The 25,894-nt window shown below is 36.5% G+C and overlaps 9 protein-coding genes and 1 pseudogene across 11 annotated transcripts; 7 read left to right on the plus strand and 3 right to left on the minus strand.

The window, feature by feature from the left end:
- The first annotated feature begins 452 nt into the window (after positions 1–452).
- On the plus strand, positions 453–2,055 carry LOC108851458 (auxin-responsive protein IAA11). Its single transcript, XM_018624893.2, has 4 exons — positions 453–938; positions 1,226–1,588; positions 1,654–1,715; positions 1,819–2,055. Exons 1-4 carry the CDS (start codon positions 673–675, stop codon positions 1,833–1,835), a joined length of 708 nt encoding a protein of 235 aa, XP_018480395.1. The 5' UTR covers positions 453–672; the 3' UTR covers positions 1,836–2,055.
- A 649-nt stretch (positions 2,056–2,704) lies between these two features.
- Positions 2,705–3,669, plus strand: LOC108849778 (photosystem II reaction center PSB28 protein, chloroplastic). The gene is made up of 2 exons (XM_018623381.2): positions 2,705–2,888; positions 3,065–3,669. The coding sequence occupies exons 1-2, from the start codon at positions 2,816–2,818 to the stop codon at positions 3,529–3,531; spliced, it is 540 nt and encodes a 179-aa protein (XP_018478883.1). The 5' UTR covers positions 2,705–2,815; the 3' UTR covers positions 3,532–3,669.
- An 809-nt stretch (positions 3,670–4,478) lies between these two features.
- On the plus strand, positions 4,479–6,227 carry LOC108849490 (ammonium transporter 1 member 4). The gene has a single exon (XM_018623044.2). It carries the CDS (start codon positions 4,589–4,591, stop codon positions 6,122–6,124), a length of 1,536 nt encoding a protein of 511 aa, XP_018478546.1. The 5' UTR covers positions 4,479–4,588; the 3' UTR covers positions 6,125–6,227.
- A 680-nt stretch (positions 6,228–6,907) lies between these two features.
- On the minus strand, positions 6,908–8,248 carry LOC108849980 (F-box/kelch-repeat protein At5g39560-like; annotated as a pseudogene).
- A 1,469-nt stretch (positions 8,249–9,717) lies between these two features.
- On the plus strand, positions 9,718–11,351 carry LOC108855072 (glutaredoxin-C5, chloroplastic). Its single transcript, XM_018628779.2, has 5 exons — positions 9,718–10,136; positions 10,233–10,306; positions 10,687–10,761; positions 10,936–10,962; positions 11,076–11,351. The coding sequence occupies exons 1-5, from the start codon at positions 9,835–9,837 to the stop codon at positions 11,150–11,152; spliced, it is 555 nt and encodes a 184-aa protein (XP_018484281.1). The 5' UTR covers positions 9,718–9,834; the 3' UTR covers positions 11,153–11,351.
- Positions 11,352–11,516: 165 nt separating this feature from the next.
- LOC108849586 (protein LOW PSII ACCUMULATION 1, chloroplastic) lies at positions 11,517–13,030 on the plus strand. Its single transcript, XM_018623148.2, has 4 exons — positions 11,517–11,864; positions 11,942–12,520; positions 12,616–12,666; positions 12,766–13,030. Exons 1-4 carry the CDS (start codon positions 11,617–11,619, stop codon positions 12,902–12,904), a joined length of 1,017 nt encoding a protein of 338 aa, XP_018478650.1. The 5' UTR covers positions 11,517–11,616; the 3' UTR covers positions 12,905–13,030.
- A 1,841-nt stretch (positions 13,031–14,871) lies between these two features.
- On the minus strand, positions 14,872–18,284 carry LOC130512000 (fe-S cluster assembly factor HCF101, chloroplastic-like). 3 transcript variants are annotated; one of them, XM_057010037.1, is made up of 14 exons: positions 17,996–18,284; positions 17,788–17,924; positions 17,635–17,685; positions 17,313–17,468; positions 16,901–17,044; positions 16,664–16,806; positions 16,486–16,555; positions 16,304–16,399; positions 16,117–16,206; positions 15,977–16,030; positions 15,756–15,879; positions 15,514–15,638; positions 15,260–15,382; positions 14,872–15,121 (listed from the first exon to the last, which is right to left on the minus strand). In XM_057010037.1, the coding sequence occupies exons 1-14, from the start codon at positions 18,234–18,236 to the stop codon at positions 15,047–15,049; spliced, it is 1,629 nt and encodes a 542-aa protein (XP_056866017.1). In that variant the 5' UTR covers positions 18,237–18,284; the 3' UTR covers positions 14,872–15,046. The 3 variants fall into 3 exon arrangements, with proteins under 3 accessions (XP_056866017.1, XP_056866016.1, XP_056866015.1); XM_057010036.1 differs by having other exon boundaries at positions 17,788–17,927; XM_057010035.1 differs by having other exon boundaries at positions 17,788–17,930; positions 17,996–18,283.
- Positions 18,285–19,745: 1,461 nt separating this feature from the next.
- LOC130511091 (uncharacterized) lies at positions 19,746–20,226 on the plus strand. The gene has a single exon (XM_057007922.1). It carries the CDS (start codon positions 19,783–19,785, stop codon positions 20,140–20,142), a length of 360 nt encoding a protein of 119 aa, XP_056863902.1. The 5' UTR covers positions 19,746–19,782; the 3' UTR covers positions 20,143–20,226.
- A 493-nt stretch (positions 20,227–20,719) lies between these two features.
- LOC108849976 (uncharacterized) lies at positions 20,720–21,910 on the minus strand. Its single transcript, XM_057007356.1, has 6 exons — positions 21,866–21,910; positions 21,698–21,756; positions 21,369–21,603; positions 21,184–21,272; positions 21,045–21,095; positions 20,720–20,952 (listed from the first exon to the last, which is right to left on the minus strand). The coding sequence occupies exons 3-6, from the start codon at positions 21,601–21,603 to the stop codon at positions 20,923–20,925; spliced, it is 405 nt and encodes a 134-aa protein (XP_056863336.1). The 5' UTR covers positions 21,698–21,756; positions 21,866–21,910; the 3' UTR covers positions 20,720–20,922.
- A 622-nt stretch (positions 21,911–22,532) lies between these two features.
- Positions 22,533–23,993, plus strand: LOC108830980 (uncharacterized). Its single transcript, XM_018604540.2, has 8 exons — positions 22,533–22,668; positions 22,751–22,807; positions 22,922–23,019; positions 23,109–23,178; positions 23,270–23,318; positions 23,405–23,541; positions 23,643–23,702; positions 23,789–23,993. Exons 1-8 carry the CDS (start codon positions 22,609–22,611, stop codon positions 23,882–23,884), a joined length of 627 nt encoding a protein of 208 aa, XP_018460042.1. The 5' UTR covers positions 22,533–22,608; the 3' UTR covers positions 23,885–23,993.
- The last annotated feature ends 1,901 nt before the right edge of the window (positions 23,994–25,894 follow it).

Raw genomic sequence — 25,894 nt, forward strand, 5'->3', positions numbered from 1 at the left:
TAATGAAATTGTCATTATTTTTTTTGAATTATACAGAGGTATCCTGGCCCCACAGAAGTGGTCCAGACTAGTCATGTGTTGCCACATGTCGGTCCTCTGTCCCTGGCGATGCCGAAATGTTAATTCTCCAGTGGCCGGGATTCGAACCCAGGTGGCGGTACTCACAGCTGTGAACTCTTTACCACTAGGCTAGAAGCCCCGGTTAATTGTCATTATTTAATTTTACGTAAATAGTATTTTGTCGAAATTAATGGATTAGATTTTGTTATATTATTTTATGGACATACAATGATAAATATAGTTGTAGCCTACAATTATCAATTCATATTAATTTTGTGAGAAAAAGTAGATACAAGTAAACATATTCACGGAATAAAAGTGAATTTTTTTTCCTTTTTAAGTGATATTTATTGTATATAAAAATTGATATTTAAGGCGAAAAAGAAGACTAAAGTTAGGGAAGTAAAAGGAAAGAAAAAAAGGGACAAATCCCACCCGTCGTGTCTTGTTCTTGTTCATCCTCTGTTTCCTCTTTTCCTAATTTTTCTTTCCTTCTCACTGTTTTTCCCTTACTTATTAAAAAGTCTCAAACTTTGCTTCAAATTCAACCCATCTCTCATTATCTCTCATCTAATCTTCCCCCTTGCAATCACATCTCTAATCTCTGATTCAATGGAAGGCGTTTCCGCTAATGTGTCGGCATCGACCTTGTCAAACGATGAAGACCTCGTCGTCTCTTGCGAGGATTCTTCTTCTCCGGCAGAGAATGAGCTCGAGCTTGGTCTCACTTTGAGCCTAGGTCGAGAAAACAGGGTTGCTCACGCTGTTGATTCTTCTTCTTCTTCTTCTTCTTCTTCTTCGTCGTCTTCTTTGAGTAGCAGAGCTAGCGTGACTGCTGGGATCAAGAGAACAGCTGATTCGATGGCCGCTACTAGTGGGTGAGATTCTCCTCCTTTCCTTATATGATCATAGAACCATAAAAAAAAGGCTTTTTCTTTTTTTTTTTGCTTTTATGGGATTTGATCAAAAATGATCAGACAGAATGTTCCTTTTTCACTGTTGTCTGAAAAAAAAAAATACAACCCTTTGAATTTATCTTATTAATTTGTTTTAGAATTTGCTTTGATCACTTGTATCTTATTGAGCACATAGTGTTAAATCAAAATCCTATTTGTCTTTACTCTGTGTTGATCTTTTTTGAAAACATTATGTAAAAAATTTTCAGGCAAGTTGTGGGGTGGCCACCGATAAGGACTTACAGAATGAACAGTATGGTTAACCAAGCCAAGACATTGGCAATGGAAGATCAAGAAGTAAACAAAAACAGAACCGATGCAACAAAGATGAGAATGTTTGTGAAGGTGACTATGGATGGTCTTCCGATTGGAAGGAAAATCGATCTGAACGCTCATAGATGCTATGAATCACTGTCCAACACTCTCGAAGATATGTTTCTGAAGCCCAAAACAGATGGTCACCTGGAAGCAGGGGTCATCAGGAAGATACTACCAGATGGGTCTTCTGGATTAGTCCTAACATATGAAGACAAGGAAGGAGATTGGATGCTTGTTGGTGATGTTCCCTGGGGGTATGTTGTTTATATTATACATTCTTATGTCAAAAAATCATGAACTGAGTTTAACTTGTGTCCAGGATGTTTATTGGTTCTGTCAAAAGACTCCGGATAATGAAAACATCAGAGGCTACTGGTACAGGTAACATTTAATTACTAGATTCCATCAAATCACTATATTTCTGTGTTAAAGATCTTTTCTTTTATGTTGTTGTGACCTTGTTTTGTGTAATCCTTGTTTACAGCTCAAATGATCTTATGAAGGAAGCATATAGTATACTCTACAAGAACCCCTTCATGTTTGAAACAGTATAATAAGACATATCACAAGATCAAGGAGAAGACAAAAACAATTTAAGAATCTTCTTCTTCTTCTTGCCTTTTACAGTTTTTTGGCTCTGCCATATTTTTTAGTTAGTTATATGTTCTCATTGTAAATCATACACTTGACAAGTTATAACAAAAGTTACAAAACTCTCAAAGCGTTTCATAGCAAATGCACGAGTTGATAAGATCTGTATAAAGAGAAAAGTTACTCTACATAGAACAAAAAATAATAATCAAATCAAAAGGACCATAAATCTCTCTCTCTTCTACATACATAACACGTATTCAACAAATCATCATTTACAGGTGTTATATACTAATGTTTCTCGGCCAAGCTACAACGGCTAGTGTTTTATCACAAGTCTCATTGAAGAGAAGAGAGATTTGTAGAACTCAAAAATACACATCTCTTCTTGAACATATCTGCAGTTTACAAATTACAACATTAGAAACCTAATCCCACAGAGCACATGAACATTTTAATAATTAATTGAACAAATATGCATTCTAATAATTAATTGAACAAATATGCTAACGGTTTTCTCACATGGTCATGGGATTCGTTATGGCATCACAGACTGGTGTCTCCAGCTTTTTTTTTCTCTACGATCTGCACGCATGTGCCGCTGTCACGTGAGTTTTATGACAAAACTTCTGCCTTAGAAAGAGACTCTCTCACAAAAAACTCGAAATGGGCTTTATCATATGATGACGAAACGTAGTAGATTTATATTGGGCCTTAAGTTAAAAGCCCATAAATGAGACGATGACAGTATCCAATGAGGGAACGGCTTTGGTCGTGACACGTCAAGATTCTCCCGACACCACACCAAGAAGAGAAGACCCCTCTGCTTCATCTCCTTCCTCTACTCTTCTGTCTCTAGTTTCCTCGCGCACATCGATAAGCACGAAACAATGGCTTGTGTTCGTTCGATAGGGTCTTTAAATTCTGTCACTCATTCTCCTCGACATGTTTCACGCACCTCAGGTACTGTTTCCTCACTTCCTTCTTCTTTAGATAGACAGATGACGACGAGAAACAAGGGTTTTATATAGTCAGATCATGCTTAATGTGTTATGTATAAAATTGGTGATTAGTAGTAATTAACTCAGAGTGTGTGATTAAGAACGAACCACTGGTTTGATACGTTTCTTTTTTTGAAGGCATTGTCATGTCTTCATGCTCGCCCTCCTCCTTCACTGGCTCTCCCATTTCCCTCTCTCGACTCCATCCACCATATCCAACAACTCTGAGACCAAGAACTCTCGTCCCAATCACGATGATGGTCAAGCCGGCGCTCCAGTTCATCCAAGGTACCGATGAGCTGACGATTCCTGACGTTAAGCTGACTCGGTCAAGGGACGGATCTAACGGAATGGCACTATTCTCTTTCGACCAACCATCGGTTTTCGACTCGAGCGGTGAGGTCGGTGAGATAACGGGTTTGTACATGATTGATGAGGAAGGTGTGATTCAGTCGACGGATGTGAACGCTAGATTCGTGAACGGGAAACCGGAAGGCATTGTGGCGAAGCATGTGATGAGGACGCCGAAAGAATGGGACAGGTTCATGAGGTTTATGGAGAGGTATTCTGACCAGAACGGTTTACAGTTCGTTAAGAAGCAATGAGGTTGGGGACTATTCTATGAGCAAAATGTGTATGTTACATTTCAAAAAAAAAAAAACTATTGGTTTATAATTTCTCTCATAGTTTTGATCATTATTTGAGTTTTCAATTCTTCAATGGTACTTTTATTAGAATGGTTATTATGCCTCCTGCTCCTCGGTTATTCTATAATCAAAGAAGCGGCTCTTGTAACGGTAACCCCAAACCCCTAAGTGATTTCTTCCAATTCATTCACATGGACTCAAAGACCAAGTGGAAACATAATAACTTTGCTCCTCGCAATATAACCAGTTAACCACTACTCTCGAGGAAACTCAACTGCGGATCGTTACCGGTTATGTTTCAACCGTGCCAGCATCTTACAGACAAGTGCACATTACATTTTAGCCGTATCTGGTCAAGTCAATTCTACGACATTTCAATTCAGTTTTGAAACTCTTTGAATGGTTGAGACATTAGATTTTCTAACTTCATAAGTCTGTATTGAATTTAGTTAGGATGTTAAGTCTCCAGGAACATTTCGATATCAATCTACTTTTTCACTAATTTTGGTATTAACTATCAACCTTTCTGTTATTTATATTCGTACCCGTTTTTTAAAGAAATTTACATGGCTTAAATGGATCAAATTTTCGTTGAAGAGAATTTTACAAATTATATTTTGTTTTAGTAAATATTCATACCCGTTAAAACAAACTATTTTAAAAATAAATCTGGTCCAGATATTTATAAAAATAAAAAAATATGTACAGTCCACGGAAAAAGGACTGTCGTTAATTGGACGGTACTCCATAATTATGGCGCGAGTACTTGTCGGAAGAAAAGTCAAAAACTAACAGTAATGGTGGAAAAAAGCCGTTACCGCCTTACAGGAATCTTAAATTAAAAAATAATTTCTTTAATTTTTTTTTTTTTTTTTTTAAAAGATAGAATCTGGAAGGTTCACTTCCCTTGTTAACAGAATCTCGTGAATCTCTCTACCTTCCCTCTCTATAAACACTCATCTCTCTCTCTCTCTCTCAAACAATCTTACCTTTTTTTCGAAACTTTCAAATCAAAATGGCGTCGTCGTCGACAATCTCCTGCAACGCCACCGACCTGATCCCACTCCTCTCCGGCGGAGCCAACGCCACCGCCGCAGCCGCCGCGGCGGAATTCATCTGCGCCAGATTCGAAACCGTCTCCGGCAAATTCACCGACGCCGGTTACGCCATCGACAACACTTACCTCCTCTTCTCGGCGTACCTAGTCTTCTCGATGCAGCTCGGCTTCGCCATGCTCTGCGCCGGATCCGTCCGCGCCAAGAACACGATGAACATAATGCTCACGAACGTCATCGACGCCGCCGCCGGAGGCCTCTTCTACTACCTCTTCGGCTTCGCCTTCGCCTACGGAGCTCCCTCCAACGGATTCATCGGAAGACACTTCTTCGGGATGAGCGATTTCCCCAAACCGACGTTCGACTATCCTTTCTTTCTTTACCAGTGGACGTTCGCCATCGCCGCCGCGGGGATCACGAGCGGATCCATCGCCGAGAGGACGCAGTTCGTTGCGTATTTGATTTATTCGTCTTTCTTAACCGGATTGGTTTACCCGATTGTTTCTCATTGGTTCTGGTCTAGCGACGGTTGGGCGTCTCCAGCGAGATCTGATAACCTTCTGTTTCAATCAGGTGTGATTGATTTCGCGGGATCTGGAGTCGTTCATATGGTTGGAGGGATCGCCGGTTTGTGGGGAGCGTTAATCGAAGGACCACGAATCGGCCGGTTTGATCAGCAGCGGAGTAAACCGCTTACGTTGCGTGGTCACAGCGCGACTTTGGTTGTGCTCGGTACGTTTTTGCTTTGGTTCGGTTGGTACGGGTTTAACCCCGGTTCGTTCGCGATTATTTTCAAATCGTACGGGACATCTCCCGGGAGCTCGTTTTACGGACAGTGGAGCGCTGTCGGAAGAACCGCTGTTACAACGACTTTAGCTGGATGTACTGCTGCGCTAACGACTCTGTTCGGGAAGAGATTGATTGATGGTTACTGGAACGTTACGGATGTGTGTAACGGTTTGCTGGGAGGTTTCGCGGCGATAACCAGCGGATGCTCGGTTGTTGAACCGTGGGCCGCGGTTATCTGCGGGTTTGTAGCGGCTTGGGTGTTAATGGGATTCAACAAGCTAGCTGATAAGCTCAGATACGATGATCCTTTAGAAGCGGCTCAGCTTCACGGTGGTTGCGGCGCTTGGGGGATTATTTTCACCGGATTGTTCGCGGATAAAACGTATGTGTCGGAGATTTACGGGGGCGATCCGAACAGACCGTTCGGGCTGTTGATGGGAGGAGGAGGGAGGTTGCTTGCGGCGCACGTCGTGCAGATTGTGGTGATCATGGGTTGGGTTAGTGTGACGATGGGGACTTTGTTTTTTGTGTTGCATAAGCTGAAACTGTTGAGGATACCGTCGGAGGATGAGGTCGCCGGGATGGATCCGACGAGTCACGGTGGGTTGGCTTATATGTATACTGAAGAAGAGATCAAGAATGGGATTATGGTTAGAGGTGTGGGTCGTGAAGAGGATCCGGTCCATGGACATGTAGGTGTTCTTTGATTTCTTTTGTTTTAATTTATTGTAGCTTCTGTGGTTTTTTTCTTTCTTTTGAGCTGTGTATATACTTTTGCATGGGAATAAATATATTAAATTTGGCTCTTTATTTTTTCTGCTTCTTTATATTATTTATTATCTATTAGCCTGCAAATAATGGAGAAACCCTTCCACTTTATTTATTTTTAAGACATAAAACAAATGCTTCAAACTTATAGTATATGCATGGAGTAAGCATGATGCATCATAGATTTTGAAGAATTGAAAATGAAACTGATGCATAGGAGAGGAACGACTCAACGACACTGAATGACTTTGTCAATTGTTCTTATATTTGATGTTATACACCAAGGATGAGGTGAAGAGTGAGTTTAAGCAAGTTCATCTGGGTTGATTAACTGTACAAGAATTGAAATCAGCTTTTCCACTACATATGATTTCCAGTCAAGAATACTCACGAAGTGTTACTGATTTAAAAACTAGAGATTAATACAAAACTGGAGTCACTGTTGTTACTTGTTGTCACTGCTGATTGTAAGGAAATTAATTCCTTCACAACTTCACACACGAGGTGCATCTCATCAACGAAGATAGTCAAACACAATCAAAGAAAAAGGTCAAGTGTGAAGTTTCAAAGCAAGTGAGTGGATTACGCTTTGATTAAAATCCAAAGTGTTAACATATATGAGAGATCATACATGGATCGAAGATTGGCAAAAAGAACAAACATAAAGGCATATATTATGTTTATAAAAGCTTCAACCTTGCTTTTTAATAGTACTTTGGGTGTTTGTATTAGCATACTAGAGGGAATAGAACCACTAAAACCATAATAACTGCAAAAGTCGTTCAAGCATGCAAACCAATTTTTACTAATTTACCATCAAACCGAGACTACACAACTCGAGAACCGACAGGAGTCGGAGACACTGTTAGCCCATTCTATCTTACCCCAAACTTCAGTTCCACGCTTCTCTAATGCAATTTTTGCGCACCATATTCTCCTTTCAGCTTCTCGTTTGTTTGATTCTTTTTTTTTGAATGAAACTCGTTTGTTTGATTCAGACTCAGGGATCCACATAACTAAAAGTTTCCCACCAAGGTTGCTTACTTTAAGTGCCCATGACCATGCTAAGCCACATGTTCTATGCATGCGCAATAGTTCCAAATCCGAACCCATGACCCCTATCCAGTCTCCAGCTTTGGAGTCATACCACATGCAATAACCGGAGTGTGCAAAACAATACATTACATCCTCTACCGCACACCAATCATTTATAAATCCGAAGTTACTGTGCGTATGCACAACTTCCCACTTACTTTGTTGCGGGTCATAAACACAGCTCTTCTTTTCAGCAATTGCGTACATCTTTCCTTTAAACACATTAGTCACAAACCTATGTTTGTCAACCTCATCGACTCCATGGCTCCGCACGTGTCTCCAAGTCTGAGTCTTTACATCCCACACTTCTATCCAATCCAAAGGCTCGTCGCTCCCCCAACCTCCCATCACGTATATTTTCTCATCCAGTAAAAACGCATTGGCCTGCCTCCAATACCACCTAGGAAACAACATACTGGGGCCATCACGCCACGTGTGAGACCGACAATCAAGAATACGAACAGCTGAAGACGGTGCATCGTAATAACCACCGAATACATAGAGTTCCGAACCAACCGCTACTGAAGTATAATTTGGTTCGAGACTAGGATTAGAAGAAGAAGGGACCGGAAACAACGAATAGTCGTCATGTGGAAGAGGGTGATCGTCGTCGCCATGTGGAAGAAGATGATTGTCGTGGTCGCTTAGGGTTTCATCAACAGGTTTCATCCAAAGAGTGAACCACTCAGGTTGCTCCTCCGAATATTTTAGGCAGAGATAGAGACATGGTTCGGTGGTTCTGATGTGAGATCGTGTCTTGTACAGTTCGGGAGAAGAGAGGAGAGAGTGGACTCTCTTGGAGACAAGAGAGAGACTAGGGTAGTTGCATCTAGAGACACGAGCAAGAATGTTCTCAGCGATTTCATCTGGGAGTGAAGAAAACGAATGAGATTGTAGGTTCAGGCTTTCAGCAGAGATGGAGGGTTGCTATTCTTGTTTCCCTGCGGCTGTTCATCATAGCGGTTCATGTTCGGCAGAACTTGCTGATGGGATAAAACCTTAAAGTTTAGGTTAGAGAATACAACATTAGGTTTCAGTAAAAAAAAAAAAAAAAAAAGAATACAACATTAGGTCAAGTATATAAATATATAAGTTGACTTTTGGAAAATTTCCATAAAAATACTTTAATTAGATTTTATTGAAATTTTTAATATCCAATTTTTTTTTTGCTATTTAGTCAATACCTTAAACAAGGAGTCTATTTGTTTCAATTCACTAACTTTTAAGATTGTGTTCATTTTAATACCCAATAATTTTTATTTTTACCAGAATTATTAATAAATTTCAAACAAAATTTTTAAAAATCCCAAATTTACAAACTATATTAAATTTTACTAATTTTATTCTAAGTTATAGGAACAAACTACAAACGTAACTAATTTCTGAATAATCTTAAATTTCTTGTCAAAAGTTCTCACATGATTTTTTCAAGGGAGGTCCATAGATGAGTTGTTTTTATAAATTTATAAACCTTTTTTTTTTTGAGATTTTTTTTTTACAAACTTATCACGATTGTTGCTGGTTATGGCCACTTGTAAACTAAGGGGCTGACTAGCTTTTGCGGTTTATAGCGGTTGTTGGCGTTTCAAAAAAAATCATAGAAAACGCTACAAATCGCTTTAAATCGCTTCGAACCTCTTAAAATCAAAAGCTGGTTCCAGCTAGCGTTTGCGGTTGCGGGCGGTTGCGGAAGGGTAAATTTAAAAAAAAAAAAACAGAATAAATAAAAATAATACTAAAAATATCCAATAAATTTTTTCAATTGAAATATTAGAAATTGTAAAATGTATTCATATTATATTTCAATTTATATTATTAAAATTCAAAACTAAAATATTTTCTATAAATTTTTAAAATTTAATAATATGATTTTATAAATATAAATTTTATATTTATCATATTATTATGATTTTTAATATTTTTATAATTACATAAAATATAAATATTATTAAATTATTATTTAACAGATGTTGCGTTTGGTAGTTTACCAGTCATAAGAGTTCCGTAAACGCAACAATTTCTAACAGCTGTACCAGTCGTACAAATCTCTAGAAAACGCTTAAAACCGCAACCACCCGCACCCGCAAACTCCCGAAACCGCAACCGCAACTGCTGCGGTTACACCAGTCAGGCCCTAAGACTATATTGATCCATGGCTAGATGGACGTCAACGTTCAATTGGTTTTTTTTTTCTTTCTTCTTTTTTTTTTGTCAATTGATTTTTTTTTCCTTCAATGTTTTACTTATACCAAAAAAGCTGATGAGTTTGTTTTAAATTTCTGTTAAGGCTATTAAGCCGAATTGCTTATAGAGCCAGGAATTAAACAAAAAGTGTACAAAAGACAAAGCCCATTAGTAATAGTAAAAGCCCAGTAAATATGATAGACAACAAAGTACGACGCAGAATAAATAAAAAAAATGGTAAAAGTAGGAACAAGTCAGACTCAAGACAACAAGTACCATCCATCCATTCACACGCAAAGAGAAAGAGAAGCTCCAAGAATCTGTCGGCTTTTTGAGAATCCAAAGGGTCAGAAAATAACAACAGTCGCCAATGGCAGTCTCAGCAGCATTCAACCCTTTGAAACTTGCATCTTCGTCTTCTCTAGATTCGATTCCTTCAATCTCTCCTTCTTCTTATTCGTTGTTTCCAGCAAGAATCGGCATCAGAAACTCCGTCGGATCTCCTTTCAAGAGATGTCTAAAGCAGTCGTGTTCTTATGTTCGAGCCATGTCTTCTTCTTCTTCGGCTGCTTCTTCTTCTTCTTCTTCTTCTTTCGGATCGAGAATGGAGGAGAGCGTGAGGAAGACGGTTACTGAGAACATTGTCGTTGTTTACTCCAAAACTTGGTGCTCGTATGTTTTTGCTCTTCTTATTCTTCAGATCTTCAATTTTTTTTGAAACATTTTGTTGTTGATGATTGGTTGGTGTTGGGTGTGTGTGTGTTGCAGATACTGTACTGAAGTGAAGACATTATTCAAGAGACTTGGAGTTCAGCCATTGGTGATTGAATTGGATGAACTTGGTACGTTGTCAGATTTTCTTGATTAATCCATATGATTATGATGATAATTAGGATTAGACTTGTAGTTTATGTCAAGGGTTTAGATAGAGAATGAAAGAATGCCCTTTTTTTTTTTAGTTTATAAAACTTTTGAAGTTTCCATTAGTATTGCGGTTTTAATTACCTTTGGAGTTTGGTTTCCATATACACTTGTTGAAAGTCTTTGTTTTAATCTTTCTGTTTTGTCTGTGATACTATGATTTTGTTTCTAGAATTATATTATTTTCTTTTTAGTAACAATTGTGTCTCTGTTTGAAAACAGTTGATTGAAATTGCAATTATCAAATGATTTATTGATGTGCTTACCCCTTTTTGAATCTCTGGCTCATTTTTTTTTTTAGGTCCACAAGGGCCACAATTGCAGAAGGTACTTGAAAGACTTACCGGCCAACACACTGTTCCTAATGTTTTCGTTGGTATGTTGTTTAATCCCTTTGCATTCATTGAATTGAATGCTTTGCTAGAAAACCTCAGGAGAATTATACAACCTTTGTTCCTTGTATCGCCCTCAAAATAATTGAACACAATATAGTTTCGGGTTATGGACAAACAACATAACGGTGTCTAACCTTTTTGTACTAATGAACCAGGAGGAAAGCACATTGGTGGCTGCACAGGTACTATCTATCTCTCAGCTCGCCCCTGTTGTGTTTCGTCATAGACTTCTACACATTTTAAGCATCTACTTTACCTCAATTCTCTGCATGATCTTCTTCTTGTTGTACTACAGATACAGTGAAGCTGAACAGGAAAGGAGATCTTGAACTAATGTTAGCTGAAGCCAACGCTAAACCCGATTCAACTTGAAGAAATGATGGAAACTGGTATGGAGATTTTGCATACGGAGCTTGGAAGAGTTTTAACTACTTTCTTTTTGTGTAAACTCATTTTCTTTTGTCAATGCATTGAACACCATTCAACTAAATACATTATATAACTAAATAACACATATACACTATCATGTATTATACATTACAATATAAAGAATCAAGGACAGCTTCAAGCATTAGCAAGCCGTCAAAAGTGATCCAGAATAGTTACAACAAGAAAGATAGATAACAGATCTTGTAAGTTTCATATTGTTTACCTTTAAAAAAAATTAAACTAATATTTTCAACAATAAAAGATTTCCAAAAAAAAAAAGAGATGTCAAATATTGGAAGCGTGGCAAGTTTGTGATCACATGCCCAAAGAAAGAGGGTGATCCAAAATGAAAGCACAAGTCATCTTATGAACAGAGGAAGAAGCCCGCAGAGATTCTACAGAGACCAATGGCTGCTACTCTGGTCTCTTCCCAAGCTTACATCTACCATTGTCACTTGACCAAACGAACTCTTATTCAGACAAAAGAACCATACTCTCCTCGCAGGTTGTCCCGTCATAATCACATAGAAACACATGTTCTTTCTCCTCGCACTTGGACTCTAACGATAAGTAGAAAACATCATCGACCTCTGTCTCTCAACACCGTGTGTTTTGCTGCAGACGAGCCTTCTCCCTCTTCCTCATCCGAAATCAGGTAAGTACTCTGTTTCTTTTAGTTCTTGAGAAGTTTGAAACTTGATGAAGCTCACACTCTCTGTTTATGTTTTGCAGTGCTGATGCAAGAATCCGTAGCGAGGTTCTGTCTCCATTCAGATCAGTCCGTATGTTCTTCTACCTCGCCTTCATAGCCAGCGCTTCCTTAGGTGGACTAATAGCCACCTCAAGGCTTATAGGTGCACTAGCGAACCCCTCGAGATCAGGTGAGGTTCTTGAGATAGTAAAAGGTCTAGGCATCGACGTTGGTGCGGCTTCTCTCTTTGCGTTCCTCTACTTCCGTGAGAACAAGACCAAGAACGCTCAAATGGCTAGGCTCTCTAGGGAAGAGAATCTAGCAAAGCTTAAAATGAGGGTCGAGGAGAATAACAAGGTTATATCCGTGGGTGATCTGAGAGGGATCGCTAGGCTTGTGATCTGCGCTGGTCCTGGGGGTTACATAGAAGAAGCGTTTAAGAGAAGTAAAGAGTTTACTCAGGGGCTTGTTGAGAGAGGTGTGGTTGTTGTGGCTTATGCTACTGATGGGAACACTCCGGTTTTGGAGTTTGATGAGACTGATAGTGAGGATGAAGAAGTGAGTCAGAGTAGGAGGAGATTGTGGCGTGTGGCTCCAGTTTTTGTTTCGGAATGGGAAAGGTTAAACAGTCTTTTGATATAAAGAGTGTTAATTAAAACAAGTTAGCTTACATGTGTTTTTGATTATTTGTTTTTTTCCTTTTTTTTTGGAACAGGTGGTTAGATGAGCAGAAGAAGCTTGCTGGTGTGTCTTCAGACTCTCCGGTGTAAGTCGTCTGTTTCTTTGCATTTGAGTTGAAACATGGTTTTAATGAATCACTACTATAGCATCATCGGTTCTTGAGCTGAGAGTATGAGTGTTTTAGGTATTTGTCACTACGTTTAGACGGGCGTGTAAGAGGAAGTGGAGTGGGTTATCCTCCATGGCAAGCCTTTGTTGCACAGCTTCCTCCGGTTAAGGGAATCTGGACCGGTCTTCTTGACGGTATGGATGGTAGAGTGTAAATATTTTCAAGATTAGGGACCCTTATTGTATACTTTTAAGGGGGAATGTAAAGTTATGGAAATATTTTTTTAACTCGAAAATTATTATTTTGGTAATTTAAATTTATGAAGCGGTATGGTTGAAGATTTAACCGTGAGTAGAGAGCTACTTAGCCAAATTCCAATGGTAATTTTTATCGGTACATATGGTTCGGTCAAGTTACAAACTGATAGACCGGTAGGATGATTAAACCAAATACACACAGTTCATTTAAGTCTCTCTCGTTTAAGCTTTAACTTCCTCAATCTCATCCAGTGCATAGTTGTTGGTAGATATGTTGGCGTAATGCACTTTCGCGAACCGGACCACAACCGGGTATCTGGTCTTCGGGTCCTGCACGTTTTTGTGACTCGGGTAAGAACATTATACAAACCCGCATGGTGAAATGTATATGTGACTGATGAATTTACCTTTAGAATTTTATTCATCAGTCCTTAGATTTTTCTTTGGTTTTGATTGGTAAGATGCATAATGGTGCAGTTCTGAATTCTTGAATATTATGATTCTCGACATAATAAATTTCAATTCTAAAATCTTAGTCAAAAAAAAAAAATCTAAAATCTTGAATATTATGGTGCAATTCTGAATTCTTGAATATTATGTAAAAAAATTCAAATAATTTTTTTATTTAATGTGTAGTTATTTCAAAACCCCATGATGAACAACACCTATAAATGCATGAGTTTAGAATTTTAATCTTAAAATGAATGAGTTCGCACACAAAATCTAAACTCTACTATATAAATGTGTGTGCATCCCCCTATAAGAAAATCAAAATAATCTGTAAACTATAAACACAAAACAAAAAGAAAAAAAAATGGAAAAGTCAATATCGTCTTCGTCTACTCTAAAAGTTAAATGCCAATCAAACAAAACATCTTTGTGGAAGATAAGGAAGATCTTAACAGAGAAAAGTGAAGGTTGGTTGGACTTTGATAATAACAGCGATGTTGAGAAATATCTTTTGTCGAGTAAGTCGATGATTAACATAGTTAAAAAAGATCCTATAAAGATCAAGATCGATGATTACGATATGGGATACCAGCACGAGGTAATTTTCGGGTACTACAAAGAAACTGATAAATATTATCTTGGGGAAATATGGAGGTTGAAGGAGCTTGGTGTTGGAGATGAAGTTGGATTCTTCTACGATCCCATTGCAAAGAGCGTGTGTTTCTCTGTCTTGAAACAAGCAAAACCCTATGTTCAAAAGAAAAAACAAGCAAAACCCTGATGATCAATCATAACTTGTTTATTGGGGTTTATTATATAACATAGTAAATCATATATCACTATTTATACATTACTCCTATGTGGTTTGATTAATGGATACATAATGTTGTTATATAATTACATTTAAATGGTTGGATACTTTTATGCCAACTACGTATTATGTATTCATCAATATAACACCACCCTATAAGGTGTACGTATGTAACACATATTTTATTGCATGTTGAACGCATTAGCTGCGTTCAGCTGCACATTTCTATGAGGTGAAATTAACATTCTTGAGTGAAGACAGATGATTTTAATTGATCCCTGAATCAATGCTGTAAACAGATGATGTCCATGGGAGGCGGCTGTATGATGCTACCGATGTAACATCAAATATAATATTCAAGAGTTCATGTACCACATGGCTGAGTTTCAGCTAGGGAAAGTGCTTAGCCATGCAAAGTGGTTGTAAGGAATGGCCACATGCATTTTATCTTACGAGATAAGTTAATGTACAAGACTAGAAGACACATCTCCATCTTGTTGTTGTTGCAGGTTGATGTGTGGAGTAAAACAAAAGGATCATCTCTCCAAGCAAATACACAAACATGTAAAATTTAGTTACTGTAATCGCTGTGGGATTATATATACAAGACAAAAGGTTAGGCTGAGAATAGTTCTCTCCTGCGACTGAAACTTTCTAATGAAAAACAGTGAATCAAGGACAGTGATCTTGAACTTCTGTTTGGATGTGACTTCGATCACTGCTTTTGTCATTTACTCTTGGAAAGATTTGATAAGGAAACCTCAAAAAAGGTCTCATGTTTTAATAATATACAAATACAAATTTTATCTTCGAGAAGGAAACGCTATGGTTTTAAGAATTATACTTCAACTGCCGACAATGGAGGAACCTCTACTAACCGTTCAATTGTTTCCAGCTGGTCATACGGAGCAATCTGCAGCAGAAACATAAAAAAATCACATTTTAACGAACCCAAGACTCATAATCTAAAACATTCATTTACTGGTAATCTGTTTTTATATCCAAATTTTTAGATTATGATTTTCAAAGTTCATATCAGTTATTATTAAACCTGGCTAAACCCGTCCGGCCAGGTTATCGAGACGGCATAGTTTCCCATTGGTCGTATTTCCTCAGGCTCGATATCTTCTGCCACATCTCCGAACTGAATCTTTTGTTCACCAGTCCATTCGTCCTGTTTTAACAAAGGATAAAGAACAAAAAATACAAAGAATATTAGCATTGGCCATAGTCAAAATTTTCTTTTCTTTTTTTTTTTAAAAAGGAAAGAAATAATAATAGCAAACAAAAAAAAATAGGACATACCACACTTTGTGCTGATCGATCATTTCTTCTGACAGTTGCAGGGTGAAGTAAGAACTCTTCATCTGAGTTTGGCACCTTCACTCTGATTGCTTTAAGATATTTGTCGTATGTCACAGCTGTGGAAACTGTTATAAAAACATAACAATGCACACAAGACCAAGAAACCTTAGTTATAATATATATAGTATTATTATGAGGTTTCTCTGTGAATAAAGGATTTTTCTTCTTTTTTTTTTTTAAACCTTGCTGGCGTATCTTGGCGCATTGTTGGACTACACATACACCAAGATCTTGGAACGTTCTCGCAACTTCACTTAAAGGATCTGAAACAACTTCAGGAACTCCGCTATCTCCCGAAGCAGATAACTAACTCAATCACAAAAACACTAAGGACTATTTAGAACGAACAGCTGTGTGTTGGTTTTTCACAGAATTATTCTATTAAAAAATTGTATTAATGTACCGTTGGCCTAATGGGGAGGTCAAAGAGGTGAGGTATTCCGAATTGCTGAACAACCTGCAGTAGCCAGAGACTTTAGTAGTTATCATTTTTATGTGTGTTACATGATGATCCAAGGGAAACTAAGAGAGTGGAGAGCTAACCTGAGAACCTGAACCTTTCCCGAAAGGGTAATAACGTTTCCCGTCAGCGTCAAAATGACACATATTCTCCACAACAGCAACACAAGGAACCTAATAACTCCGTACAAAACCAAGCAGATAAATAAAAATCTCAGATTTTGTACATACTTTGTTGTTTCCATGTAAGGACAAGAAAAAAAAGAAGCACCTTTAGCTTTGAGAACATTCGTACACCTTTGGCAACATCTATAAATGCCAATTTTTGAGGTGTGGTCACAATTACCGCTGCTGTTAACGGCGCAATCTGAGTTTCATATTTTTTGCATTAGTTTTAGTTTTATCATGAAAAAGAAAACTTGTCCATCATAACAGAATCTTCAGAAACCGAACCTGGCACAGGGTTAGTTGAATGTCACCGGTTCCAGGAGGCATGTCGATAACAAGATAATCCAGCTCTCCCCTGCATCATCAATTCAAACACCAGTGCAAAAAGAAAGATTATTATGATGAGTTGTTGGTTCTTGAAAGAAGATATCAAAAAGTTCATGTAAGTAAATGAAACAAAAACCATTCAGTTGTTGTAAGGAGTTGATTTATGACACCAGACACCATTGGACCTCTCATTATGGCACGTCCTTGCCCTGCAAATCCAAACGAGACTAGCTTCACCCCCAAGTACTCTGTTGGGATGATACTCTTCTTCTCAGGATCCTGTTGATTGATTGATTATATATAACAACACTCTTTAGCCCTGGGTTTCGGGTTATTGGTACAGGGCACAAGATGAATAGATATAGAGAGATACCATTTCAAGAATGCGGCTCTCGGGATTGACCATAGTTGGTAAACTAGGACCATAGACATCAGCGTCAAAGATGCCAACTCGTGCACCCATACCAGCTAATGTATAAGCAAGATTTACAGCTACTGTGGATTTTCCAACACCTCCCTGAAAAAACAACGTTCAGCTTAACACAAGTCTATCAGGAAGTAAAGAAACATATGTATGAGGAGACTAATTTTGGATGACGAGACACTAAATGATCTTAAAAAACAAGAAATAATTTGACAATCTTCCTAATCTTCACATCTGGACTACTTTGGCACATAAGCACTAATCAACATTTTTGGGATATAATAAAACTCCATCCACATATACAGAGAGTACTACACAGAGAAATTAATTAAAGAAGAGCTAAGAAGAATGAAAGTAGTACCTTGCAACTAGAAACAGCGACAATGCTTGAAATTCTAGATAATCCAGGTGGAAGCTGGCCTGCAAATATGGGCTTAGCTGGTTGTGCAGACATTGTCACGTTCACCTTCTTCACCCATGGAAGCACTGCAACTACCTCATTTGCCTGCTTCTCAAACTACAACAATACAGTATTATATATATTGCATTATTATGTAAACAAAATAAAATAATTCATGAAATGATCTGTTTGATTTTTAAAACTGTTCAGCCTAATTCAAGTTATTCACAAGAGTGAGTGATCAAAGGGAGAACTGTAATGGGGATTGGGGGGTCATTTTTACCATATCTTTGACTGGACATGCCGGTGTTGTTAGCTCCAAACGGAAAGAAACCTTAGCCAAACAAAAAAAAAACATGTTTCAAGAAGTTCCAACAAGGATGGATCTTAAAAACAGCAAGCACCCTGATACAGAGTATTAAATAATATAATTTACCTCACCAAGAGCTTGGTCAATAACCAAATCTTTAACAAAACCACAAGAAACTATATCTGTCCCAAAATCAGGATCAATGATCTGAGACAAGGCCTTGTACACATCTTTTTCTAATGTCTCACCACCCATACTACTGCCTGCTGCTGTGAAATTGCATACAATAATTATTATAATATGAGATTAGAAGATTATGAATTTTTTTCTTTACCTTGAGGAGCTGAAGAAGAAGAAGCTTTAGCAGCAGCAACAGAGAGCCTGTTGTGAGATACAACGCGTCCTCTCCACATCAGAACGTTGTTTGGGTTACTACTACGATCACTTACGGTGGCAATACATACGAGCCGTCGTGGAGGTGGCCTGGGAGACGACGGTGACAAGACTAGACATGCCCCTGCCCCTGCCCTCGAACGTAAATAAGAGTGAAGATGATGCACCGTTTGACTCATCATCGTCCTCCTCGTTGTGGAAAGCAGAGTGTGGCGCGTAGGATAAGGGAAAGAGTTTTTTAGAAGTGTGATGACACGTGTTTGGCTGTGATGACTTTAGTATCTTCGTTAGAATAAGCGGACCTTCTTTTTTATCTTCAGGGCCATAAAACCTACAGGCCCATACTGTTTTACAATTTCAGTATCTCATTTATTGGTAAAATCTGCTCATTCATACATTAAGTTAATAATTATTAATATAGTATAATATCTTATATATACAAATATAATGCTTAAATCATTATATTGATTTATATAATCGTTTTTGTTGAGTATTTTATATATTTCATAATTAAAAATAATTGATCAAATATGATAACTCTTTCTACATTTTTGACAATTAATTATCATAAACCATTATTTGTAATATCATTTACGATTATTTTAAAAGTGATATTAACTAGACGTTGATTTATTTTTTATTGTAAACTAATTAAAAAGAATTTGATCAATCAAATTATGATAATTTTCTTAAGACTTCACTAATGAACGGTATGCAAGCAAAAACCACTTAAAGCAATTTTTAGCTTAATATATAGAAGTATTGTAATACTTTATATAAAACATACTCCATCTGTTTCATATTATAAGTAATTTAAAGAAAATTTGTTTGTTTCAAAACATAAATAGTTTTTATTATTCTATGTAACTTTTACTTTTATCAGATATAGTGTGACCAATCAAATAATATAAATTTCTTTATATTATTTGGTTTAACTATACATAATTTATATATCAAATATTATTTTATTATATTTTTTAATCTTTGTGCATTCATCTAAAACTACCAACATAAAAACAGAGGAAGTAATACTTTACATGATAATATGAAATCATTATATCAATTTTTATAATCTTTTTCTTTGATTAACTTATATAGTTTATACACAAAAATAATTTATCAAATATGATAATTATATGATTTAGATGATTGTTTATCATAAATAATTATTTATAATATCATTTCAAAATTATTTGGCAAGTGATATTATCTTTTGTAAACTTTTGGCAAGTGATATTATCTTTTGTAAACTTACTTTTATTAAAACTAATTAAAATAAATTATAATTATCATCAAATTAAATTATAACAACTTTTTTAATATTTCATCTATGAAAGACATGCGAGAAAAAAACCACTTAAATTTCTTTTTAGTATATAGCATGATTAAACTCATTGACCAATCAAATCAAAATAATTTTCTTAAGATTTGATCTATTAATGTCATTTAAATCATTTTTTAATATATGGAAAGATATCTAAATATATTTTTTTTAATTTGCATGAAAATCTCAAACAAATATTTATTTAATGTGCACTTATCTCAAAAATCCATGCTAGATAACATCAAATCTGACATCTTGATCCTTACTTAATTTAATAACTAAATCTTTTCACACACCTAATCTAAAAACACACTATATAAATGTGTGTATGTATGTTACACCTATAAGAAAATCAAATAATCTAAAAAACAATTAACACAAAACAAAAGAAAAAGAAAAGGAAAATGGATAAGTCATCTTCGTCTTCGTCTTTGTGGAAGGTAAGGAAGGTCTTAACGGAGAAATGTGAAGGTTGGTTGGACTTTGATAATAATAGCGATGTTGAGAACTATATTTTGAAACCTTTGTGCAAGTCTACTAACTTAGTTAAAAGAGATCCTATAAAGATCAAGATCGACGATTACGATATGGGGTGCCAGGACGAGGTACTTTTAGGATATAATCGTGAATCTGATAAATTTTATCTTGGGAAGAAGATGTGGAAGAGGGTGAAGGAGCTTGATGTTGGAGATGAAGTTGGATTCTTCTACGATCCCATTGCAAAAAATGTGTGTTTCTCTGTGTTGAAACTAGCAAAACCCTGATAATCAATCAGTACTTGTTTAATTATGCTTAACTATATACATTATGCGATTTGAATTAATGGATACATATAATTACATTTGAAATGTTTGGATAATCACCCATATGTTTTGTTTCGTTAACTTTTAAGGAGCTACAACGTTTTAAATTAATTTAACCATAAAGTTATGTTCGGTAATTATTTTGGTCTGAGAATTTTATTACACATGGAAGACATATTTTGGAATCGAGAAAATCGTACTTGAAAATCACGAAACAAAACGATTGAAATGAATGGGTATAAACAATTAGATATAAACGATAAGAAAAGCATACATACTAAACTTGATCTTGTAATAAGTTGTAAAAAACAAAAATTAAACTAGATCTTTAGAACGTTTTATTAATGGTGTTGTTTCTCGGCGAAATTAGCCAGTTTCTCATTTCGCATACGAATATATATATATATACACACACGCTTTCTTGGTTCACACGTCACACGCTAGGTAAACCGTATCATTGTGTATTTTCAGAACTAGAAGATACATCTCCATCGTGTTGGTTGCAGGTTGATGTGTGGAGTAAAACAAAAAAGGATCATGTTCTCCAACAAACTCACAACACATGTAAGATTTAGTTTCTGTAATCTGTAATCCTCTGGTGGGGTTATTTATATATACAAAGTCAAATGAACATTTCACTCCTGCGACTGAAACTTAGTAACGCAAAACAATGAATCAAGAGAATAGTGATCTGGAACTTCTGTTTGGATGTGACTACGCTGCTCTCATTGCTTCTTCTCGTCATTTCTTCTTGGAAAGGTTTAATAGAATCTGTAAAAATAACAAGGTGAGAAACTTAACACACTAGCAGAGTCTCTTCTTCTGCTGGTTGTTATAAACTCAGGCTTTCAAAGAATGTGTACCTTGTCTTTGAGAATGCGGAAAGCTTCATCTCCCATTGCTTCGTCGAGTGCCTGATGATACAATCCACAAACAGTTTTGTCAATAACAGCCAAAAGAAGAGGAGGATACGTGAAGTGTGTAGATATGAGCTGCTTTTACCTTGAGAGGGTTGGAAGAGCGATCGATATTGGTGATGAGTTTCTGTAGGGCTTCATCCTTTAGTGCTTCTCGGATTTCACTAGAAGAAGCTGCAAAAATAAAATAAAAAAGTTTCCACGTTTAAAAATGGCCTAATAGTTTATTGTTATCCGACTACTTGAGAGACAAAGATATCAAAATCTTACCAATAGCCTCGAGCTCTGTCTTGTCTACAACATACTTTGCATCCTCTACAATTATGGGTCTTGCCACTGGAACTTCCTTTGTTGAAGACACACCTAACCAAAACTCACGGTAAAGTGGCTTGGAACCAAAGTTTGAAACATTTGTTGTCTGCTGTGGCTTTAAAAGTTTGAAGAGCATGCTTTGCTTCCTCTGGTCTTGCCACAGCCACCTGAACTTCCTTTGTTTCAGACGCATCTACAAAACCTAGGTAACATGACTCCAACCAAAGTTTAAAGTCTGATGGGGTAGCATCTCTAGCTGGCTACTTTAGAGTTTTGAAAAGACATACCACTACCGCTAGATTTGGTCTCACCACATCAGTTGTAACTTGCTTTGCTGGAGAAGTCGCTACAAAAACCAGATCATGACTCATGAATGACACACTAAACAACTGAACAAAGAAGAACCCAAACAAAGCAAAGGAAGACTAGTGAATCAAGAAACAATCAAAATGAACCTGGATTCTCCTCTGTTAAAGAAGAAGGTTTAGCACAGGGAGTCTCTGCATCAATGGTCAAAGATTACATCGTTAGAACACACACGTCAAGATGATGACCCCAAAGTGAATCAAGATTCTTCCAGCTAAAACACACAAACAGATTTCTTCTCTTGGCGTTTACAATCAACAAGCTACTACACTCATGGAATCCTCAACTTACAAAGTCCGAGACTTTAACATCAATCAAAAAGGCTTAGCTTGAAGAAAAAAACTTGCCTTTATGCTTCTAGGTTGCACGGGTACTCCAAGTTGGTGTCGTCTCCCTGAATTGCGTAGTTCAGTGAGAGAGATAGAGATGTTTCCGCGAGCTGCTCAAACATGCGGAATCTACCAGAAAATTGTATCAAAGTACAAGTGTCCTTGTTGCTAAGGAGTAAGACAACAAGGACACTTGTACTTTGATACGACTCTCTAGCAGATTCTGCATGTTTGAGTAGCTGGCGGAGACATCGCTCTCTCTCTCACCGAGCTACGCGATTCAGGGAGGGAATAGAGCTTGTTATTACCTCTTGAGTGAGCGAGAAAGAGCAAGAAACAGAGCGAAACAGAGAGAGCCAAGGCCTAATGGGCCTAGATTTTCGGCCCATATTATTTTTCTTTTTGATTTCTTTATTTTATTCTCTCAAAATCTGTTTTTTTTTAAGTTTGCTTTGCTTTGTAGAATTCAATTCATCAGTAGTTGAGGAGAAGCGCCGGAGAAGATGAAGCTGAAGCAATTAGAAGGCTTGTTGGGTGATCTTCAACAGTTCTCTAACCCTAAAGTAAAAAAAAAATCACTTCTTTCGAATCAAAATCGAGTCTTTCTGAATCAAAGATTACACTTTGTATTTGTGTGTGTCGCAGGTAGACTTGGAGCAGTACCCAACAGGTCCTCACATTGCTTCTCGCATGCTCTTCACTGTAAAGTCTCTTTACCTCCAAAAGCTTCTTCCTTTAGCTCTCTAATTTAGGTAGAGAGATGGAAAATTCATAACAGTTTTTAAGTAATGGTTTCAATGTGTCTTGTTGTTTTAGGCAGAGAATTCATATGGAGACATAACTGATAAAGTCGTTGCGGACTTTGGTTGTGGCTGCGGCACTCTTAGTGCTGCTGCTGCTCTTCTAGATGCTGCGTGAGTGTAGTAGTAAAAGTCTTCATCTTTACTCTCGTTCAAATACTAATTATATATTCATCCACCTTTGTTGCTTGCTTTCAAAACAGTTGTGTGATTGGATTCGATATCGACCCACAATCTCTTGAAACAGCAACACTTAATGCAGAGGAGCTTGAGGTTTGTTTGTTGGTTTCATTCTTTCTCTTTTGGTTGTTTGTTAGCAAAATACTCTTTGTTTTGCTGTAATGTGGTTTAAGTTTTTTAACAGGTGGAGATAGATTTTGTTCAGTGTGACATTACAAAGCTAGAGTTAAAAGGTATATATAGATAAAGCGTCCTTTCGTAATTTAAGAAGATTGGAATGAATCTATTTTAAGCTTAATCCATGTGAGTTGTTTTATAGGCCGGGTTGTAGATACTGTTGTGATGAATCCTCCCTTTGGTACGCGGAAGAAAGGAGCTGACATGGAGTTTCTTTCTGCGGCTATGAAGGTCGCCTCTCGAGCTGTTTACTCCTTGCATAAGACATCTACTAGAGAAGTGAGTAGGGAGGAGCCTTTTCTTCTTCCCTTTAACTATCTACACATTTTTTTGAGTATATATATGTTTTGTTTTGTGACTTTATCTTTTCATTATCACAGCACATTAAAAGGGCTGCGTTGCGTGATTTTAATGCGAAAACTGCTGAAGTTATATGTGAGGTTGGGGGGCTATATCAACATCATATGAAACTCTGATGTGAATGTGTTTGGAGATTCTAACTTATTCGTGTTTGTTCCCGTTGCAGCTCCGGTATGACTTGCCGAAACTGTACAAGTTCCATAAGCGAAAAGAAGTTGATATTGCTGTTGATCTCTGGCGCTTTGAGCCTAAACAGAAGTAGACCGCCATGATTATGTAATGTTTCAGCTTTAAGTTTAAAAAAAAAAAAACTGATTGTATGTTGAAGGATTTTATGATATGAACTCACAACTAAGAGAACTTAAAGGCTATTGTAGCAGCTGAGCTTGTTATAATTCTAAGCAGTTAAATTTAGTGATCCCAGATGATCCAGCCATGTTGGTATATCAACATCAGTGGCTTGAGATCATCATATCATTAGATAAAGCTCATGCAAAAGGTTTATTCCAAATATAATTGCATTTTATAAGAACATGTCTATGTCAAAAATTAATTTAAGCATGGACTGAATATAGTTCACACACAGAAGTAAACAGCTTCATGTCAAACTGCATTTTATATACAGTCTTCTACAAGCCAGAGATTTAAGTAACAATCTTTTTTCGATGTGAACAAACTAATTAAAAAATCGAAATAATTCAAACTAAATTTAAAACAGACATGTCCCTTTTGATAGAACATATTCCAGAAAGTAAAAAAAAAACTGAATAAAATATCAAAATTCTACATTATTTAGTAGATACATTAATTAATAAAAAAATTAATAACTACTTTAATATTGATTAGGGGCAGGGAACAGCATGGATGCCAAGTTAATAAAATATAAAATCACCCAATGTATCAAATCTGTACTATTTAAAAGATTGTTTAAAACTTTAAAAAGTACTAATCATTCAGAAAGGAGAGAAGAGAAAGTTGGAAAGGTATAAGACTAATTAGTTTATCAATTCGTGATTTAATTAATAATATTTGTATGGTTAATGGCTAATGGTGGAGGAAGCTTCATAGAACAGATATGAGAGATACTCCTTGATTTATTCGCTTAAAAGCTTATAAAAGAGTCAGGCTTCAGCGATTCTCCTCGATTTAAATATACCTTCTCCCACGTGGGACGAACAATATAACTGGGTAGATGGATGTCGCATTAATTAGTCAAATGTACATTTTGTTTGAATCAATCAACAACATCGACCAGTCTATGATAAATACGTATATGAATCATTTTTGTTATGCATGTGAAGACAGTTGTTTACTGAATGTTAGCGCTATACATAGTACAAAACGAAGCTCCACATGTATTTAATTTTCATATACAACTATTGTCCTTGTCATGAATGATTTCTAAACGCATGGTTCGTTACTTTTTCGATCTTGAATGCAAATTTTATTGCAAATTGATCGTCCTTGATGTTGTTCAAAAAGTATGTACATTACACACATCTGAATCATCTAACAACTTGATGTAAAGATGTCAAAAGAAAAAACAACTTGATGTATATAACGAAGCTCCCACATGTATATATAATTGAGTTATTCGACGGAACAAACTTACCTTTTTTTCAATTCGACAGCGCAATAAAATCATAGGTATCAACATATAAATACGAATGAATAATGCTTTTAAGAAAAAGTTATCATACAACAATATTTTAGAATTCGTAGACTTATATAAATAATAATTTCAATAATTTAGGCATAACATTAGAAAATAATCAGGCATAACCTTAAAAATAAACCGACATGTCGATAAGCCCATATCCAATGATAGATCACGCAAGACAACTAGCTAGGGATGTCGTTTTAGCTACAAATTTTATTTTATGTTATAATATGGAAGAGAGAGAGAGAGGAAGGAGCAAACTTAATTTGCATTTTTCCAACCTTTTATAGGCATAGTTTTTTTTATCTATATAGGCATATTTATTAGGAGATTGTAGAGAATACGACTTCAATAGGTTTTATTTGATTGATAGATTTGTATATAATGCTTGTAAGCAAACTACGTATTTTTTATAAACATGACTATTTTGAAGTTTGAACTATATAACTCGATTTGACCAATAATTTTGTGGATATTGTTGTATAAGGTTGCGTTCTATATAAAAGATACAATCTAATCTTCCTAGTGAAAACAAGATTTATATAGCGGTCTGCACCAATAATCAAGCTTGACGTAGAATATAGCTTGCTTACAAGTGTCTAGTCAACTTTG

The sequence above is a fragment of the Raphanus sativus genome, chromosome 4 (genome assembly GCF_000801105.2).
Source record: "Raphanus sativus cultivar WK10039 chromosome 4, ASM80110v3, whole genome shotgun sequence".
Classification (NCBI taxonomy): Eukaryota; Viridiplantae; Streptophyta; class Magnoliopsida; order Brassicales; family Brassicaceae; genus Raphanus; species Raphanus sativus.

Coding starts and splice junctions, on each gene's coding strand:
- LOC108851458 (XM_018624893.2), top strand. CDS start 673: ATGGAAGGCGTTTCCGCTAATGTGTCGGCATCGACCTTGTCAAACGAT. Junction 939..1,225: donor TCGATGGCCGCTACTAGTGG/GTGAGATTCTCC, acceptor AAAAATTTTCAG/GCAAGTTGTGGGGTGGCCAC. Junction 1,589..1,653: donor GTTGGTGATGTTCCCTGGGG/GTATGTTGTTTA, acceptor ACTTGTGTCCAG/GATGTTTATTGGTTCTGTCA.
- LOC108849778 (XM_018623381.2), top strand. CDS start 2,816: ATGGCTTGTGTTCGTTCGATAGGGTCTTTAAATTCTGTCACTCATTCT. Junction 2,889..3,064: donor ACATGTTTCACGCACCTCAG/GTACTGTTTCCT, acceptor CTTTTTTTGAAG/GCATTGTCATGTCTTCATGC.
- LOC108849490 (XM_018623044.2), top strand. CDS start 4,589: ATGGCGTCGTCGTCGACAATCTCCTGCAACGCCACCGACCTGATCCCA.
- LOC108855072 (XM_018628779.2), top strand. CDS start 9,835: ATGGCAGTCTCAGCAGCATTCAACCCTTTGAAACTTGCATCTTCGTCT. Junction 10,762..10,935: donor TGTTCCTAATGTTTTCGTTG/GTATGTTGTTTA, acceptor CTAATGAACCAG/GAGGAAAGCACATTGGTGGC. Junction 10,963..11,075: donor GCACATTGGTGGCTGCACAG/GTACTATCTATC, acceptor GTTGTACTACAG/ATACAGTGAAGCTGAACAGG.
- LOC108849586 (XM_018623148.2), top strand. CDS start 11,617: ATGGCTGCTACTCTGGTCTCTTCCCAAGCTTACATCTACCATTGTCAC. Junction 12,521..12,615: donor TTTGTTTCGGAATGGGAAAG/GTTAAACAGTCT, acceptor TTTTTGGAACAG/GTGGTTAGATGAGCAGAAGA. Junction 12,667..12,765: donor GTGTCTTCAGACTCTCCGGT/GTAAGTCGTCTG, acceptor TGAGTGTTTTAG/GTATTTGTCACTACGTTTAG.
- LOC130512000 (XM_057010035.1), bottom strand. CDS start 18,236: ATGATGAGTCAAACGGTGCATCATCTTCACTCTTATTTACGTTCGAGG. Junction 17,686..17,787: donor TTGACCAAGCTCTTGGTGAG/GTAAATTATATT, acceptor TGTTTGGCTAAG/GTTTCTTTCCGTTTGGAGCT. Junction 16,207..16,303: donor GAATGTTCTCAAAGCTAAAG/GTGCTTCTTTTT, acceptor CGGAGTTATTAG/GTTCCTTGTGTTGCTGTTGT.
- LOC130511091 (XM_057007922.1), top strand. CDS start 19,783: ATGGATAAGTCATCTTCGTCTTCGTCTTTGTGGAAGGTAAGGAAGGTC.
- LOC108849976 (XM_057007356.1), bottom strand. CDS start 21,603: ATGCGTCTGAAACAAAGGAAGTTCAGGTGGCTGTGGCAAGACCAGAGG. Junction 21,273..21,368: donor GACAGAGCTCGAGGCTATTG/GTAAGATTTTGA, acceptor TTATTTTTGCAG/CTTCTTCTAGTGAAATCCGA. Junction 21,096..21,183: donor GCTCTTCCAACCCTCTCAAG/GTAAAAGCAGCT, acceptor TTGTATCATCAG/GCACTCGACGAAGCAATGGG.
- LOC108830980 (XM_018604540.2), top strand. CDS start 22,609: ATGAAGCTGAAGCAATTAGAAGGCTTGTTGGGTGATCTTCAACAGTTC. Junction 22,669..22,750: donor AACAGTTCTCTAACCCTAAA/GTAAAAAAAAAA, acceptor TGTGTGTCGCAG/GTAGACTTGGAGCAGTACCC. Junction 23,703..23,788: donor CTGCTGAAGTTATATGTGAG/GTTGGGGGGCTA, acceptor TTCCCGTTGCAG/CTCCGGTATGACTTGCCGAA.